Here is a 19,079-nt window from a genome sequence, read left to right as displayed (position 1 = left end):
ATGTTATGATCTGCTCTATTTGTATCAGTTTGCCGTATGAACCAATGATATTCTATAAACTAACCAAGAGTTGCTGTTCTGATTACATGGAGCTTTCATGTTTTTCCACTGAGGACTCCCCTGGTAACATTTCATCATCTACATCATTTTCACCACCACTAGAATCTCCTTCTGAAAAGAACTGCCTGTCTCCATCATCCCAACAAGGAAGAGCACCTTCATTTTCTGAATCAGAGTCCATGTCTAACTCAAGCTCCACATTTTGACTAGAGAATCCACATGCAATATCACCATATAGTATCTGATGCTCATAGAAGGTACTTTTGCTCACTTTTCTTTCAGTGGTTACAGTAGAACTTCTCACCAATTCTAGGAGTGACTAACAACACAAGATGAATGTCAGATCAATCAGCATCAATGAGCTGATATACAGTGAGGCTCCTTTTACAGAGCAACATGCAATAGCATTGCTACAGGTGTATTTCCTGGGGTATAAAATAACAACCTTTACACGCAAACAGATGTGTGTACCCAAGAGTCAAAAGTAAAACAAAAGCAAATAAAGAAAAATTATTGTTATTAAAAAGGTCAATTTGCATCAAGCTGTTTACATATAACATTGTAAAGCAACAGCCTGTGTTTTTCCACATCTGAATGTCATTTTCCACAGAGAACTGAAGTACTGTACATGTAATTGATTGGTGGACCTTATGTTGATACATAGGAAAAAGTCAGAAAAATCCTGGCCCTGCCCCAACAAAGTTTTGAATGTACTTAAAACACAGCCCATAACAGACAGCCTGGACAGAGCTGTAAAAGTACTATGCATGTGGCATTGTCATTAGGGGCTGTAACCCGTAACCCGTAATACCTGAGCTTAATTGATATTACAGGTGATAGTTACTATTTAAAAAACTGTTGGTAATGCTTTCAGATGTTCCAGCAGAGATCTTTGACTCTTGTCTTTGCTGTAAAATTTTGGTTTGTGTTCAGGAGATATGTCATAGCACTCTTACCAGTCGGTCTTTGGCGAAGGTTTAAAGCGCGCAAGTTCTACCTAAGTCTTAACTGGAGTAAAAAAATCGCGCTGTTCATTTTTTTTTCGAAAATTCCGCCATTTCACGTACGTGTTGCTATGGTTTAACGTTGTCGTCCCCAGTTTCCCCCGCGCGCGAGTCTCTACCATGCGCAGGGGTTTTTTAGTTCCGTCCAGCCCGCGCAGAACAAGATTCTTCCTTCTCTCAAAACGGCTTAACTTTGAACCATCGCAAATAATCAAGAGTGTTATATCTTGTGCGACCCGGGCTTAAAACACTATGAGGACACTATGTTCAGAAAGATCAACCTCATTATTAACTAAACTCACCTTTCACGTTTACTCTCTGCAAACTGGACTTTTCACATATGTGATCATCATAGAAGCTTTCCCCAAACCAAGAAGCGCAGTTTTCACAAAATTTCCTTCTCAATTGATCCGTACTTTCACCTATTATGCTGCCTTGGTGAGGAACTCTGAGCCACCATTAATATGCTACCGAGTTAAGTGCCGACAGTCGTGCCGACAAAATGCGTGACATTCAATTAGACTACGCTTATTGGTTAGTCTTACTCCCGTGGTTTCTCTAGAAGTAGATTATTGGCTTACGGGTCGCTTAGACGAAATAAAAGGGAAAGAGAAGCGTCGCTCAACCTGTGGACGCGTCACATAATCTTCGCAGGACGATTTTAGTTTTGACATCAATGTGACTGCATCTTTCTTCCGGAGTGGTAATACCAGTACCACTTTGAGTCGACGACCATTCGGCTCAAGCTCATCAACCGGCGCCCGATCAAGCGCAGTTCCATCCCATCCAGAGCCTTTACGAGAAGATTCTATTAGAAATCGGGAGAACCTAGTGGTCTCAAACCGAGAAATTCGACAGTTGTTCGACACAATCAAAGAACTGGGGGATATAGTAAAGCGGCAAAATGCCAAACTAGACAGTTTGAGCGTGGAACTGGAAAACGCTTGTAAAGAAGTGGCTGAGGTGAAGACCGAACTACAGACTGTACGAAACAAGCTCAATAGCCAACCTCAGTCGACCGAGAAGGAGAATATCCACCGTGGGCCTGTTCCAAAGCAACTAAAGGTTTGTGCAAATTTTTGTTCCAGCACTGTAGCAATAGGCGTTTCCTTTTAAGCTTCGATTCTGGTATGGGAAGTATTTTAAGCTTGTGGGACAGTATTCCCTTCTTGGTGATGTTAATACCGCATGTTATATGGCTTGTTTGAAACTAAGCCGAGAATAATAAATACTCGGGGGGCGGCCTCAAAGGTTGCTCCAGTGTATGAAGTTTTGAGAATGTCAGACATCATTTGCCAATAGTGCCTGAAAATCAACTTCTGCAATTTAGTTTTAAAGCTACTGAAAAAGGTTATTTCACATAGTTCAGTATAGATTGTTTTTTTCTGTAATAATTTACAAAAATGTCCTTAAGTTAAAGAAGATGTTATTGTTCATTGAGGTTACATAGATAAATGAACATTTAATCACTTTTCTCATGATTTAGAGTCAGGCTATCAAAAGTTTGATTGGGTGTTTTGACAGCTACACTGCTAGTCTTCTTCATCAGGTGATGAAGTCAAATGTTTATGTGTTGCTATATGTAGCACCTTGGTGTTTTGTCATTGGTACATTTTGGCCCTCCATCATTGGGATATTTTGATCCTCATTATTATTCCAACCAGCAGATGTTGTTCTCTCGTAGGTCAGCTTTTTTACTGACTAACTGTTATGCTTTTTGATTGTGGGCATCCATACTTAAGGAATTTAAATTCTGCTCTCATTATTGATGAAGAAGCCAACCACATAAAACTTTACCCTAATAACATCAATAGAGAGAGTGGGATCAAAATTTCTGAAGTGTGGATGGCTACAGTTAAAAAGCATCACAGCAACATAGCGGACCCATGAGGGAATAACATCTGCTAGTAGGAATAATAATGAGGATTGAAATTCACCAAGGACAGAGTACTACAACATACCAATGACAAAACACCAAAGTACTACATATAGCGACATGTAAACATTAAAACTTGCTGCCTGACAAAGACTAGCAGTGTAGCAGTCAGAAACATTGCTGTCAAACTTTTGATAGCCTGACTCTATGTCATGAGACAAATGATTAAACATTTATTTCTTTATTTGTCCCTAAGTTGTTTGTTTTTGTAAATAAAACATCTTGTATTCTACCTAGAAATTTTAAACCACACAATTGTAAGCATAATTTGTTACCCATGATATTATTTGAATTTTAACTTAACTCCCTTATTTCACTTTTCACCTTTGATTCCACATACACTGTTCTTATAAGAAACGTTAATGTTCTTATAATTAATTTTGTTTGAAGTTAAGGGTGATATGCACTTGTTGCACAACAAACAAGAAGTTGAACTTTAGTTTTGTGGAAGTGAAGGGTGAGTAAAAGATATCTATTCAGGATATTAAGAGTTCGTCTGTGGAATGTTTTGGAAATGCACCTATCATCAGCCATCTCCTGGAGGGGGGAACCTTGGTTAAGGGAGGGGACTTTGCAAAGGGTGTAGTCAAAGAACTTAATTTCCCTTTCTAGGTGGGGACAAAGGACAACCAAAGTTAAGAGATTGTCCCTCCCAGAGGGGTGGCACATTTCAAAACAAGAAGCCACATTAAAATTTGCAGGACAAATTAAAGCTTTGCTTACTTGTGACTGAAAAGCAATACTTTCACAAGACAAAAAAAGATTTTACACAATGCTTAATAGTCCGCCACTTTGATCCAAGCAAACCGCGAGGAGATGGAGAAGCCTGTGTTCTTGTGTATTGTGGTCTTTTCTGTCATTTAAAACAACTTGTTTCCGGCTCTCTGCAAAGTCCCCTGATTTTTTGCGATTGGCTGGCAAATGGGGAAGACAGGATTTTATTTGTCTGTGATTTTCCCTCAAGCATTTTCCTACAAGCAAACTTTGTTGGCCATGTGAATATCTTATTTTAGTCAAGATGCTGAGCAATTGGCCTTGTTTACTTTTTACATCTTCACAGATCTTGACAAAGTCTCAGTTCATAAACACACAAAAATTTTATCACCTTTCAAACAAACTTGGTCACTAACTTAAACCTATATTTAATTCTGGTCATCTTTATGCACCTTTCTAACGAAGCATTAAAGCACTACTATAACATTCCTTTGTAGCATTGATAGTGCCCACAACAGTGCTGTTTGAGGATTTCTTTGTAAGGAACTGGAAAAGGAAAACAATAACTATGAAAAGTCAACTATCAAGTGTAAGTGATGTGTTCATATGATTTTCTCTTTAAAGTACATGCATAAATGTGCTACTAGAGTGTGCATGCAATTTACTTTTCTGGTCCAACAAAATGTGGTCACCTTGTAAGAAATTTTTTAAACTTTTGTTTATTTCATCTGAAAGTTTGTTGTCTAGAGTACCCTAAAATAGAGCTTTTCAAGGTGCGTAACCCGTCTTGTGCCTGCCTTTAGTAGAAGACCCCTATTGTTCCTGTTGAATGAAACTTAACTTCGAAGAGACACACTTGATGCATATCAAACAATTTAATAGGTTGAATTTGAAAATGACCTAACCTGACTTTCTGATCGAATGTTGATGTAAGGTTGCCATTTACTTGAGAGAACGAATGGATACATTTGAGAAAAGTAGCTTTCAATGTTAGGACAAGATTCTCATCAAAGACTTTTTCATGAATTTGGGTAATAAATAATAAGCAATTAACCTAATACTATTTTTGGGTACCAGGTGCTGTGTCAAGATATTATGAAACGAAAAGACAACAATACCTCGACAATCCACCTGACAGAAGAAATAAAGCAGAGAAGACTGCTCTGCAATAAATTGATGCAAATTTCATGAGTGGCAAGGAGAATGGTGAGGGCAGTCGAGGATGTGTGGGTTGTGTGGTCACCACCGTGGCGTAGTCCACATCTATCTCCTCTCTTAAAGAGACTTCAGGAGAAAATTGACAAACAGCCATCTTCCTCCTGAAGCTCACATCCACAAAATACAAGAGTAGGAGAGCCATCCACACACAGTCTACCAACTTCCTCACCTGCATGGGCACTCCTTCCTGGTGATAGACAGAGCCCTGAGAGGTCTCCTTCTCAAAATAGGATTCCTCTATCCCCACAGTCCCCACAACATTGCAGTGGTGATGAAAGCGATGGGGAACCCTTGCATATGTTGGACACCAGCCCTCTCACAATCCAGAGGAGGCCAAACAGACGGCTACAGTCACTGTGGGACTAAATTAATGCCTAAGTGTTCTTTATTTGCATAACTTGTATGTTTTGCCTTCTGTTTTTAATTCAGTTCATTTGACAGAATGGCAAGGTGGTTTATGGGTATTAGGGTGAATGGTTCCTTTTTAACCCTAACTCATGAAATGTTTTTTTTTTTTGCATATTGCATTAGCTGGTTTCACAAATTGAAAAATTAACAAATGATGCCACTTTCTCTCTCTCTCTCATCTTGATTGGAACATAATCAGCCAGCTATTGCAAACAGTTCAAAAATCTGTGGGAAGAATCCTTAAATAACAAAGGATTTTCTGGCGATCAACTCCATTTATTGTTGAAGTAATATTAGATGTACTGAAGACCTTTGTAAAGAATGCTACAGTTTTGGATATGCCACAGTTAATTTTATTGGAATGGTTTCAAACAAGCTTCTTGAATTATTGCGCTCTTCAAACAACTTTTATGTTAAAGAATTGGCTTTAAAAAGGCACTATCCAGCTCAGTAAATAACCAGGGCCCACTAAGTTGTTAACATGGTATGACTTGCTTAGAATTTATTGTTGTTTTTGATAAAATTTTATTACTCTCTAATATTAGAGTATAGACATTTCTTTTTGTTATTCTTGTCTTCATATCTGACTGATGAAAAAATGTCTTTTTATCATACTAAAATTATTGTCGTGGTGTAATGATTTATGTAAATATTGAAAATTTTGCTTTCATCCATGTCAAGCATTAAGCACTTTTAGCTTAGTATATTTAATTATTACACACAATCTAGATTTTTTCCCTTTTTGTGCATAAGGTTAGACTTAGTTGTTAGTCATCACATGATGGAATAGATTCTGTAAATTGGCCATTTTGAGTATTATTTATTAGATATTAATATAATTTATTGTTTTACAGAGTAAAGGTTCTGAGAAAAATACACTAGTAAGAGGGTGCAGAATTATCGGGAGAATTCGTTGCTTTTTCCAAGAACACCTGATAGCATGTGGTGTGGATCAAGAATGCCGAGTGAAATTTCTCGTACCGTGGAATATCAAAATCTAGAATACGAATCTATTCTTCAAGTATCGAGAAATTTCGGGTTCTTGAATATCAAGCCATTCTCATAGTAACGTGGAAAACCGGCTTCTAGAATACAGACCGATTCGTCTAGTACCGTGGAATTTCGGGTTCTTGAATACTACGCGATTCTCGTATTACTGTGGAAAATCGGGTTCCAGAATACAGATCGATTCGTCTGGTACCGTAGAATTTCGGGACAAGAATACTTAGTGAAACTGTTCTCACGGTGGAAAAGACAATTTTTAGAAAGACACGAAAGAAAGACACAATTTGACTGACCGCGCGCTCGTATACGGTACGCCATTATTTGCGGCAAATCTGAAAGTATAAGGAAATTTCCAGGTCTCCACACGCCGCGTTTCAATGACATATCCTGACATCGGATTTTCCATGCGACGGGTTAAGTCCGAATTGGAACGAATAAAGTTCCTGACACTCGGTGGACACATCGCATGTCTTGGAACACGGTACGTCCGGATATGTCCGTGTTCTCGAAGAATACGGGTCTGTATCGTGTGGTTTCAGCACCGCGATACGCCCTATCTCACACTGTGGTTGTATTAGCCATACCCAGCTACCGAAACGTACTCGTAGTATTTACGAAAAGCTAAACGTAACGATCGGTACTCCTGTCTAATTCCCTGCTTTTAGTTTATCTAATCGAATATCCATCGCGGGGAATTATGATTTTCACAAGTCTCGTTATCATTGTGTTGATCGTTTTATAATGGTCGCAATAATGTATCACATCACATCCGACAAACTCTGTAGCCTCATGCAATGCACTATATGGCGACGAACGAAATTACGAATCTCGCCGCTACCGTCACACCGCCGATGAATTGTTAAACTGTTTGTATTTTTGAACGTAGCGCTGGTGGTTATTATTGCACGTTATTGTGCGCCTAGTTATCACATTGTAAAAATATACCGATCGAGAAGTTGACCTCCTCCAGGTGTAGCGTCAAACTTTTTTGTGAACGCACGAGGAGATAATATCGAGCGGTAAAGGCCGTCCAAACTAAGAAATCTGGGAAATTTAGTGTTAACAACTGGGTTGAATAAATTGGGTTTAAATTTGCCACCGTAAAGGGTTAATAAGCTGACGTTTCGAGCGTTAGCCCTATCGCTCTGACGAAGGGCTAACGCTCGAAACGTCAGCTTTTTTACCCTTTACGGTGGCTAATTTACGTTTTCAACCCAGTTGTTAACACTAAATTACCTGCTATACTCTCCCACCGACGCAGCACCACAGTTTCTTTAAAAACTTACCCCTTCATAAAAAATCTGGGGGCATGCTCTTACAGAACATTTTTAAATCTAGGGTTTCGGAAATGCCATTTCCTGCGTTTTTTTTTTTTTTTGCAATTTAGGTAAATAAATTAAAATGATTTTGTTGGTGTTTTAGTTTCCCCACCTCCAGTGTTATCGGTAAATAAGGCACAATTTTACGGCTGGCTGCGGAAAATATTACATACATTTGTACACCGGTATCATGCAGCTATGTGGCACCATTCGAAAAGGCCACTTCTGGGCATGTTTAAAAACTAACTTCCCGTATGGAAACCCAGACTGGGCCGCAAACCAGTCGTAACACAAGAAAATTGTCCTTACTCTCCTCTGCCAACGTCTGTCTATTCCACACATTCTTAATTATTAGTTCATTATTTTTCCCTTTCATACTTCTTTTGGCATCTTTATTAACTACCCTACCCCCCACCCTCATGAAAACAAATTAACGTCGCCTGACTCATGAAGTGGTCTACACTTCATATCAGTTCGTATGGTAAAGCCTCATGTATTATAACAATAGGTGATTGGAAGATACAGAGGGAGTAGAGAGGAATTTTTAAAGTGTTCAGTGGACTGTTTTCAATGCTTCGAATAAAAAACCCTCAAAGTCATTTTGTTCTACAATATATCCCGTTTTCTTATTGCAACTGCAAAGGAGGCATTGCTTTATTGACGCTTAGAGTCTGTTTACAAGCATTTTCTGTGTTTCTTGACCTTCCTTAACTGGTGTAACGTACTAAATGATGTGATTAAATGATTTTTTGTCAAGCGGTTGGACAACAATCAGTTGAAGGGATTACCATCAGACATTTTTTAGCAAAAACATCTTTTTACCGCACTTGTAAGTTTATACTCTTCTTTATTTTTGCAAAAGACGCCTTAAATCCAAATCTACCGAACATACAATAATGCCTTATCTCCAAGTGACCTAGATGCCTTCTTTCCTCTAATGCTGATGCACAGTACCCTTGTTCCTACCTCCCCCTATGTGCCACTCCTCATCTCCCGAAATGTTAATTTCTCTTTATAAAATGAGCAGCCCTAGTAATAGATCTTTTTAGCTGTGTGATCACGTAGTTTGCAGTAGGTAAACAAAGATTCGAAATGGCTGCTCTAGTACGTACCGCAGACGACATTTTATGGACGAAATTCCTTCTCCTCTTGCCGAAATTATTATATTCACGAAGAAAATAACCACTCTAATGACTGCGTTAATATAGAAATGGGCGACAATTGACGTAAAATCCTTTTTAATACAAAAGTTGAGATTGTTAAAAACAAACTTACGAGCATACGATCTTTAAAGTTTAAAAAAATACATGAGGCCAGCACAAAAGAGAGGCAAATATATTAAACAGAATCCAACCTTGAAAGTAGGCAGTTCAATGCGTGGGTGCTGTCGCATCTTATCCTAAAAAAGCGGCATTAACACTTGGACTTAGAAATGTCCTTTAAGACATGCATTGGTTTCGGAAAATTTGTTCCGTGAGAGATTGTCCACAAAGAAAAAAAAAATAAACAAATTTGTTAAAGGAATCATTCGAGGATGGAATTTCCCCCTTTGACCCTTCCCTCTTTCTTAACTAGTCTAGTTATCAGGTTAAGAATATCCGTGCAATTCGGTGTTTAGGTCTATGTTTCAGTTTTCTTCTGATTACTATCCTTTGAATGAAGGGATGAAAAAACAAAACAAAACAAAACAAAACACGAAAAAAAAAATAGAAAAAAAGAAAAACAATCAGCCCAGTGACACCTGTTGTTTGATTAAAACACGAGAGCCTAGTTTGAATAAGCAGTCAAAGCGCTTGAACTGAGCGCAACAGCTGAATGTGAGGTTTAGAAATGTGTCATGCACCAAGCGTCTATGAATCAGTATTACAGTATGCCATAAATTTACAAACTTGATTAATCCGAACAAATTGTTTGAGAGGCCAGTAGGGGGTACTAATCCCATCAACCAATCCTTCCTAAATCCAGATCCAATATTCGAGCGTCTCTGAATCATCTTACCTCAAGCTCAGTAGCAACAAAGTACCGCTGGTAAAGACCTAAATATATGACTCACTGACTCCTACGAATTTGTAAAGTTTTTATAGAGATATCCGGGACTCTCTAACCGTAATTTAACTACTGCTGGCTATATTTCTAATAAAGTGGATACAGGGATACAAGCAACATGAGACCTGTGAGGAAGCCTTCATTTCTTGAAAAATAATATTCCACGAGGGAACATATATCTGAAGCAGAACACGCAACTTCCTAAATTACTGTCGCGCTCGATAAGGTGCATTTGAACTAAACCAACGGCACCCAGAAATTTGTTAGCGATCATGAAATATAAATCCTGATAATGATTTTTTATAGGAAACAAAACCGGCCATTGGGAGAACACTTTTCTCCCTGCTGATATCCATTACATTCAGCGCTTAAATTAAGGTTGTTTTCATTGTGTCCTTTTTCAAGCCTTTTGGGTGTAATATATTTTTCAAATTTGTTAGGGGCGGCAGGAATATTCAGTAGGTGATAGGTGTGTACAGCATTGAATCAAAGAGATTGTTTCTTTTTAGAGAGATTTTGAGGTTATAAATGTAAAGAATGTAAAGAATGGTTTATGTTTAGAAAAGTGTAAGATGTATTATGAAATAGAATATGAAAGTAGCCTCATACAAAACTTTTAACAAAAACTTTTTTTCTGAATTCTGTTATGAACGATTTTGCATTGGTGATTTTCCCCAACAAATTGAAGTTGACTACTTAAACAAGACTTTCACGTGAAATGAGAAGAAAGGAAACAAATGTCTTGGATAAAATCCAATGCAAATCCAGAACCGAAAGGCACAAAACCTGTCTGAAAGGAACGAATACATAGTCGAGCGCGACAAAGGATCGTGGTTTGCCCAACTTTCAATGATTTGCGGAGCTAGAACATGTTTAATTTTTCCCTTGGTTTTAGCCTTACCCTACCATCGAAACGTACTGGAAGTATATTCGACTGACCAGTGAGATAATATAGCACAAAAAGATGATTTTAAGTGCCGCTCTCACTAAGAGCGGTCCTCTCGACTTCCCGTTAGAAAAAAGTTTTCTTTTATTTTTTTTCCCATGAAAAGGGTTTAGGACGCATGTTTCAAGAATACTCTAGTTGTTCTCCAATTCTCTCTTTTTGCGTCGCCACAAGTCAAAAATGATTTTTGACCAGACCACCCCTGTGAACGGCGATCGAAAGTGTAAAATGTCAAAGATTTTGTCCAGCGCGCAGCGACTACAACAATGTGGCTCTGGGAACTCTATCTTGCTACAAGTTACAAGATGTATTCAGTTAGTTCACAGACAAAATATGGAAACTTCAGCTGAAATATTTTACATACCAGCGTGATCAGAGGAGACCCTTCTTTTCGACGTTAATTTGCATATTAAAAATTCACTACTTTGTACGAAAGAATTCTCAAAATACAGGCGTCAATCGGGCTTGAAAAACATATCAGTGCATTGTTTATACACCAATGAGGTCACGGATTGCCTTAAACCCGCGGGTAGATCTATAGCTTCCATCCACCAACTTCTTAAAAACAACGCAAATCCATGTGTTTGCTCAATTGCGCTCGTGTCAAAGATCATTCGCATGACTCTGAAAATTGACCAATATCTCCTTTTAACCGTTCAAACTTCGTTCGTTTATCTTCTACATTAAAGATTTTAGGTTAATAGCAACTGAATGGAGAATAGATGTCGAGTTGTCCTAAAATGTTGCGGAAACGTGATCGGTCGTAACGCTTGCAAATTTGACCCAAAAATAATTCTGATGCCTCTTTGAAAAGAAACAATAGCTTGAACAGTAGATATCGCAAGATCTTTGGCCATATTACAAAAGAATACTCAATGCACCAGAAGTGCACACATCGAGTTCTGAATGCAATTGAATACTCTGTTTAACAAATGCAGACGTACAGTAATTTTAATCTTTACCAAATTATGTCATCGCAAAAAAAGTTCTAGGACCTGAGAGCATCTGAGTGAAGGAACGTTAGATTTTTGATTAGGGGTACAAGGGGGGGGGCTGGGGGGTTGTGTAACAATCCCCAAAAAAATCAATCACAGCCTTTAAGGAAGAAAAAACATCGTACAATTGGCAAAAATCCCCCCCACCTCAAAAATCTAATGGTCCGTCCCTAAGGTACCTTTTACATTATTCCAAAATGAGTTTCGTTCTGGAAAGAAATGGATTTCATACCGCGTTTACATTCAAGAGAATCTAGCCTGTTAAAAAAAAGTATTTGTATCCTTTTCTGTCTTTTTCTATGCTTTTTCTATGTTGACAGAAATATGGGAAGTCAAGTATATTCGTTACACGAGGTCACACAACTCGGGTAATATTCACGGTGAAAATTCGCATATTTGAGCGGTCGAACAAGAAAATTCATTTCTCGAAAACTAAAATATATTTTCACAAAAAAACTGCTGTGCAATTATTAGGACATATCGGGCTACAAAATATAAAAGTAGGAGTCAAAACGAATTTTGGGCGACTCGCCCAAATATTTCAAATTTGTTCTTAGTTGGATTGCGGGAAAATACTGACACACTTCGGAGTTTGATTCTTTGTGATGACTTTTTGCAAATAGATTTCATCAGAGGCATGTTTAGTACTCAATTAAATGACGGTTATTTGTTGTACTCGCTTCCTTCGACTGAAGAGATGAAGTAACAGTTAAATCGATTTTTTTGTCATGCAGCGTGTGGTTGTGTTTGTGAAAATGGCGCGCGCACGATTTTTTTTTCTTGTGCGCACTCGCGAGTCTATGAAAGAACAGTCTATTAATTATAAGGGGTGTTATTCTCTGGAATACAATTGCATTTAAACATCCGGATGTAAAATAATGAACGATGGACTAAAGATTCGAAACTAAGAAGGATTCATGAACTAGGAGACTTTCATTTCAAAGCAACATCCGCCTGAACCTTTGATTTAAATAATGATGATTTTACATATTTCTAATGGCTTCCGTACTAACATTTCGTGGAAGCATGGGCTTAAAGCAACGAGATAAATGAAGCAAATAAATAACGCTTAAAGTATAATGTGACAATCTATGTGCGTAAAAATTACTTGAGTCTTTCAATTCCTACAAGATAAATGTATCCATGTTAAAAATATAATTCTCATAAATTAAATAAACTAATTGGACATTCTCGTGAGTAGATCATAATTGGGAAATGTCGCGTGAACCGGAAACCAAATGATACTCACACCTTACCCTGTTCGTTTGTTTTTGTTTGCTTTTTTTGCACACAGGGGTTGCCAAAGCTTTTACTTGCTTTGGCTTTTTGTTTTGTTTGTCTTTTTTTTTTTAAGAAGAGAAGTAACTTTATCAGTTTTCGAGCACTCTTATTCCTTGAACTTTGTTGTCGTATAGAATGCAATTGAAAATACATTAAGTTATTTATGATAGGCTGTTGAACAACAACCAGCTGAGGAATTTACCATCAGGCATTTTCAGTAGCAATACCCATCTAGAGTGGCCGCATGGCTGCAGCTGCATTAACACTTGGACTATGAAATGTCCTTTGAAACATGCATTAGTTAAGGAAAATTGTTCGCGAAATAGATTATCAAAGAAACATTTGTAAGGAAATTTGCCAACAGAATTATTCTGGGATAGGATTTCGCCCTTTGAACCTATCCCTCTTCCTTAAATAGCCACATTAACAAGTTGAGAATATTCTATGTGGTTCAGTACTTAGGTCTGTGTTTCAATTTTCCTATAAATATTCTCTTTTGGACGAAGGGACAAAAAATTTAAGAAGAAAATAAAGGAAAAGGAAAAATGTGACAACCCCATATACAAATTATTTTGTGATAATTGTGGGTTTACTTTAGGCCTTTCTATCAGAGCATGAGAACAGAAATAATAACTTTTTTAGGGCAGCACTCTTATTCTCTGAACTCTGTTGTTGTACACCATGCAATTGAAAATGCATTCATTTATTTTTGATAGGCGGTTGAACAACAACGAGTTGAAGAATTTACCATCAAGCATTTTCAGTAGCAATACCCGGCTGTGGTGGCTGTAAGTTTGGAGTCTTTTTTAATATTTGTGTAAGAGCAACGCATGGAATCCGACCTGCAAAGCAGCCGTTTGAATGAGTGGGTGATATCGCATATTTGGGTTATATCCTAATAAAGCTGCGTTAACACATTTTCATTTGAAACATCCATCGGTTTAGGAAAATTCGTTCGCTAAATAGATCGTTAAAGAAAAATTTGTAAGGAAATCATTCCGTGTGGTGCAGTGGTAGCGCTTGCGCTCTCTAAATAGGCTTAGCGGGGTTCCATTCCCTCTCAAAACGAGAACGCCACTTTTTTTCCTTTATCTGAAGGAGTGAACAAAATAATTAAATAACTAATATACTTTTTTTTTTATTAACTGACAGTCTATTTACCAAACTTTATTCCTTTGACTGCCGTCACCTAACCTGTTTGTAAATGCATTATTTTGGGCAGATAAATGATTTTCTAGTCCGCGTTTTATGCCTTATTTACGCTCTCCATAATTAGTAAAGTTGATATGCTAAGATTAGCCACATATAGAATAACTTAGAACGCGTCTTTGTTGAACAATAGCTAACTCTGTTTAATTAACCGACCCATAATTTTTTTGTGGGAAATGACAGACTAATCGTGCCATATTTGTGTTTTCAAAACAAACTAGTTTTCTGAAGTCTGTCAATAAGAGTCCTCCTCTTTCCTCTAAATTTCGTATTAATGCAAGCGACCATCTGATTCCATTGCTCACTAAAAAATGGCGAGTCAAACTTTTCAGTGACAGTGTGGGACATGTTCAACTGTTCTTTCTGTGAGACGGTAGAGTAGCTAGTGATACTTTGAACGTTTTTGTGTCCTGACAATTGCATAAAATCAGTTGGCAGCACGTCGTTGTTTCCAGATTTTACATTATTTACCGCCAAAGTAAAACAGTGCATCCGGTCTTCGGTTTTCATTTCCGCGGGTCGCTTATCTGCGTAGACTTTGTAGGCCTTTACTGGACATTTCTGGTCGTTCGGTGCAGCAAAAATTTTCGGTGCAATGGCTCTTACATTCCGTGGATCGTTTCCTGAACGAGTTTTCGTTTCTCTTTCAGTGAATTCGAGGTACTCCTGCCCTGTGGAAGTTTTGAAAAAGTTTTACGTCTCCCCTTGAACACATTTGTCTATGTTCCCTGCAGCCTAGTTACCCAAAATGGATTATGTTGTTGAACCATACCGTGTTTAAAAGCACTTCTGCCGTGGAACTTCCCAAGAGATCCTTTTCAAACAGAACTTGAACATCTTCCTCACTTAAAGCAGCAGAAGCATTAGGCTTGTTGCCCATGCCTTTCCGTTTTAGATCCCTTTGCTTTGACTAAAGCGCTCTCCGAGTTTGCTCGAACTGGACGTCTTTCATAAAGCAAAGTCCATAGTTTATTTTTTTTCGAATGGCGCTGAAAGCTAGCGAAGAATGCCCTAAAGGAATTAGGCTCGTATTCCTAGTTGTCTTCTTTTTTGCGAACCGTTAGAAGGAAATCGCTGAGGAACTTGTCTCGCCTTTCAAAACAAGAAATTCATGGAACAGAGCAACATATTGTTTAGTCTTTTTCTTGGTGTTTTCATTTTCCCGTCCGTCTATGAACTCCTATGCTGCTAAACCAAGGCTCTGAAAACGGTTAGTCTGATTTGAAGCCATCTTTCTTAAAAAAGGCGTCGTTGTCAGTGTGATAGTGGCTTTATAAGGGTCGTAGTAATGTATTTCACATCCAACAAACTTTGTGGCCTCATGCAATGCACTTATTTAGCGATGAATGAAATTACGAATTACGGCGCCACCGTCACTCCGCCGATGAATTGTTAATACGTTTGTACTTTTAAGCGTAGTGCTGGTGGGTATTATTGTAGATTTATTCCGATTTCTTCGAGAAGTTGACATCCTCCAGGTGTAGCGTGAGATTTTTTAGGTGAACGCACCAGAAGATAACACCGTCCAAAGTAATGAATCTAGGAGCGTGCTCTTACAAAAGATTTTAAATCTATTGTCTCGAAGGTGCCATTTCCTACATTTTTCATTTCAATACTGAGTGATAAAGAAAACAATAGGTCGCTTAGGGCGAAGAGTCAACTTTCGGCGGATGGGATTGATAATTTTCTCTTCTAAATGCTGTTTTATGGCATCAACAAGCATAAAGAAGCTTCAAAGTGCTCAATTCAGGCATCCACCATAAGTTGTATACGTAAATTTGATATATAGTTAAGTCCTCTCTTTGCACAGTGTTGTTTGTAATTTTCGAAAATGAGCCCGCTCTGCTAACAAAATTAAACCGAAATCATAATATATTTTCTAATTTACATACCCCTCTCTCTTATTTTAGTTATTTTGAATAAAAATGTCACCGGGAACAAGTTGGACTTTTAAGCAGAGGCGAGATTGAAAGTTGCATGTTTACGGTCATGGCAGCAGAGGGAAATAGGTGTTTAGGAAAAAAATAATTTTCAGTGTCAAAAACCAATGAAGAATTTTAACAATCTACGTGATTTGTTCTTATAAGTGATCGATCTAAATATGCGAAGCGAAAAAGTTCTTCAAACAAACATTTTGTGAAAAAACGAGCCATTTATGATGGTTGATTCCACCAAAAAATAGGCCTTCGAGCACAGAACCTATTTTCGCACGGAAAAAATTTATTTTCCATTATTTCGGGAAATCAAGGTTGCTTCGTACACTTTTAGACTAAGACCGATTCATGGGAATAGTTTGAAAGAGATCAATTTTTTTGAACCGAAATGCAATGGTCCGCTTCTTGAGAGACTGCGACTTAAATCTTCAGAAACCTTATCGGCCGATATTCTGCTGGGAGATGTGGCAGCGCATTGAAGTTGCCCTGCTCTGAACTCACTGTAGCAAATAATCTCTCACAACTGTTGTTTTACAAACTAACAAATTGTTCTAACTCGACATGTGTACAGTACTACAAGCTTCTGAACTTACGGTATTTTTCAGGAATATTAAGACAACTAAAACTGAGTAAATTGAATAGCGCGTTCAACCATTTTTTTTTTCCTACGAAATTTACCATTCAAACCAAAGAGGAAGAATTGCACACTTGTTTTATGATAGAAATAATAATGATAATAATAAAAAAGACACAAAAATGAGAAAGCAAAGGAAGCCCAGGCATTGAAAAGTTTCTCTTAACCAGCCTCGTTTCCATGTTCTTGAGGGTCTCCAAATGGCCTTGAGCCGCAATTTCGCCGACATTGAAATCTTTTCTGTGGAAAATGATAGATTGACGAATGTGTTACTTACGGATGGATGTCTTGGAAGACATTCGCGCCTGATAAACGAAACTAAATAATGGACTTGACAGATTTACCTGAAAATATAAATACGTTGCTGTACCATGAGCAACATGGGTTCTTACCAAAAACATTTCTCGTCACTTGAAGATATTGATGATAATGATAATACGTTTATATCAGTAATGCGCCTGAAGACTAACTGTCGTCATTTGTTGACAGGCAATTGGACAACAACCAGTTGGAGAATTTGCCAAAAGACATATTTATGAACAATATCGAATTAAGAGAGCTGTAAGTCAAAAGTGAAGACTATTCTTTCTAATTTTAATCATGCAGGCAATATACAGGGACGATGAGCAGGGACAACGAAAGACTTACAGGGATAATTGTAACAGTTACAACATTGCAATGATCAGACATATTCACCAAAGTCACAAAGTGTAATATTGTTTTAAAGAATATCGATAGCTAAGGCTAAGCTTTTTAGTCATCATTCAGACAAACTTTACGATGTATCCACTCAGTCCATTAGTTGGAAGGAAGAGGCGAGGAATAAAGTTGGGTAGCCACTGGAGGGTAACATCTTCCATGCTAGGAGAAGGGAGTTCGTCCACTCGCGCTTGATTCTAAATCTTGGATAAGTTCGTTACAGAAAATAAACAAGTAACATGAATTGTCAAGAATTTTTTTTTGATACTTTTTAAAGCTATGCAAACCCTTAATTGTTTGCATAACTTTCTTGAATCCTCCCAGCCTTCCTTCGTGTTTAGATGAGAATATATAAACACAGAAAAAGCTCTCTGCCGTTTAAATATAAAATTGACGGAATCCGCGAAATTTGGTCCGAACGTTGCTAGAACAATGAAGAAAAAAAAAACGATGTTGGCCTTTTCTTTTTTTTTTTTTTTGCCGCAAATATTCCATCGACAGCCTCGGAACGCATCTGGTTTGCAAATGTTTCGGTGCTTGAACTTGGCAGCTTAATTTAATGGAAATTAAGAGCTAATGTCAACATGCATCAGACAAACAGCGGCAAGTCACCCAAATTTTGATTTCACTCCTACTTTCATGTTTGGTAACCTAATATGTCCTGATAATTGTGGTGTAGGTTTTTTGTGAAAATATATTTTAGGTTTCGAGAAATAAATTTTTTAGTTTGACCGCTCAAATATGCAAATTTTCAACGTAAATATTACCCGAGTTGTGTGACCTCATGTAACGAATTTACTTGACCTCCGGTATTTCTGTCAACATAATCCTTTGTTTTATCATCTAAACTTAATCCCCTGTCATTACTGAAGCTGGCAAAGAAATATTTAGCTTTTGGTGAATACTTTTGTCCGACATACTTTTCCCACGTCAAAAAGTAGCATCAAAACAAAGACAGTTTTAACAATGACCGATATGACAGAATCACCTGAGCTTCCAGATTTAAAAGACAAAAGCATGGTTATAAGGTTACTGTAAAAACTGAAGGAGTGAACAAAATCATTAAATACCTAATAAACTCTTTTTTTTTTCATTAACTGACAGTCTATTTGCCAAACTTTATTCCTTTGACTGTCGTCACCTAACCTGTTTGTTAATGCATTATTCGGGGCAGATAGATGATTTTCTAATTTGCGTTTCATGCCTTCTTTAGGCTCCCCATAATTAGTAAAGTTTATATGCTAAGATTAGCCACATTTAAAATAACTTAGAAGGCAGTTTTGTTGAACAATGGCTAACTCTGTTCAATTCACCGACCCATAATTTTTTGTGTGACATGATAGACTAATTGTGCCATCTTTGTGTTTTCAAAACAAACTAGTTTTCTTAAGTCTGTGAATAAGAGTCCTCCTCTTTCCTCTACATTTCGTTTTAATGCGAGCGGCTATCTGATTCCATTGCTCACTAAAAAATGGCGAGTCAAACTTTCTTTGTAAAACGGACACAAGAAAGCCTAGTTTTCCGCTGTCCAACCGGTGGAAATCTTTAGTTCCCGACGTGTTGCACCTTGCCATCTCGTCGTCCGTAAAGAGAACGTCAACAGAAGCAAGGGCGGCAGTAGACATATCAGTTCCCTTCGTTACAATTGGAGTATCTTTGGTTCGCTGCGCA

At 37.8% G+C, this 19,079-nt stretch overlaps 2 protein-coding genes and 2 pseudogenes across 3 annotated transcripts in view; 2 read left to right on the top strand and 2 right to left on the bottom strand.

The window, feature by feature from the left end:
* Positions 1-72: 72 nt before the first annotated feature.
* On the bottom strand, positions 73-1,523 carry LOC149052330 (uncharacterized; annotated as a pseudogene). The gene is made up of 2 exons (XR_016179289.1): positions 1,367-1,523; positions 73-379 (listed from the first exon to the last, which is right to left on the bottom strand). The product of XR_016179289.1 is annotated as an uncharacterized LOC149052330 (transcript).
* Positions 1,524-1,566: 43 nt separating this feature from the next.
* LOC149052329 (uncharacterized) lies at positions 1,567-6,234 on the top strand. The gene is made up of 5 exons (XM_089180732.1): positions 1,567-1,602; positions 1,719-2,129; positions 3,396-3,457; positions 4,212-4,303; positions 4,792-6,234. Exons 1-3 carry the CDS (start codon positions 1,567-1,569, stop codon positions 3,438-3,440), a joined length of 492 nt encoding a protein of 163 aa, XP_089036858.1. The 3' UTR covers positions 3,441-3,457; positions 4,212-4,303; positions 4,792-6,234.
* A 7,434-nt stretch (positions 6,235-13,668) lies between these two features.
* LOC149052323 (uncharacterized) overlaps positions 13,669-19,079 on the top strand; it is a 95,326-nt gene continuing 89,915 nt past the window's right edge. The window contains exon 1 of the mRNA XM_089193019.1: positions 13,669-13,720. The gene's annotated coding sequence lies outside the window, so the exon portion shown is untranslated. The remainder of the gene's footprint in view (positions 13,721-19,079) is intronic.
* On the bottom strand, positions 14,349-17,399 carry LOC149052328 (uncharacterized; annotated as a pseudogene).

Source organism: Pocillopora damicornis, chromosome 1 (genome assembly GCF_964200805.1).
Source record: "Pocillopora damicornis chromosome 1, jaPocDami1.2, whole genome shotgun sequence".
In the NCBI taxonomy this organism is placed as follows: domain Eukaryota; kingdom Metazoa; phylum Cnidaria; class Anthozoa; order Scleractinia; family Pocilloporidae; genus Pocillopora; species Pocillopora damicornis.
The sequence above is the reverse complement of the archived record's forward strand: the minus strand, read 5'-3'. Positions and strand labels throughout refer to the sequence as shown.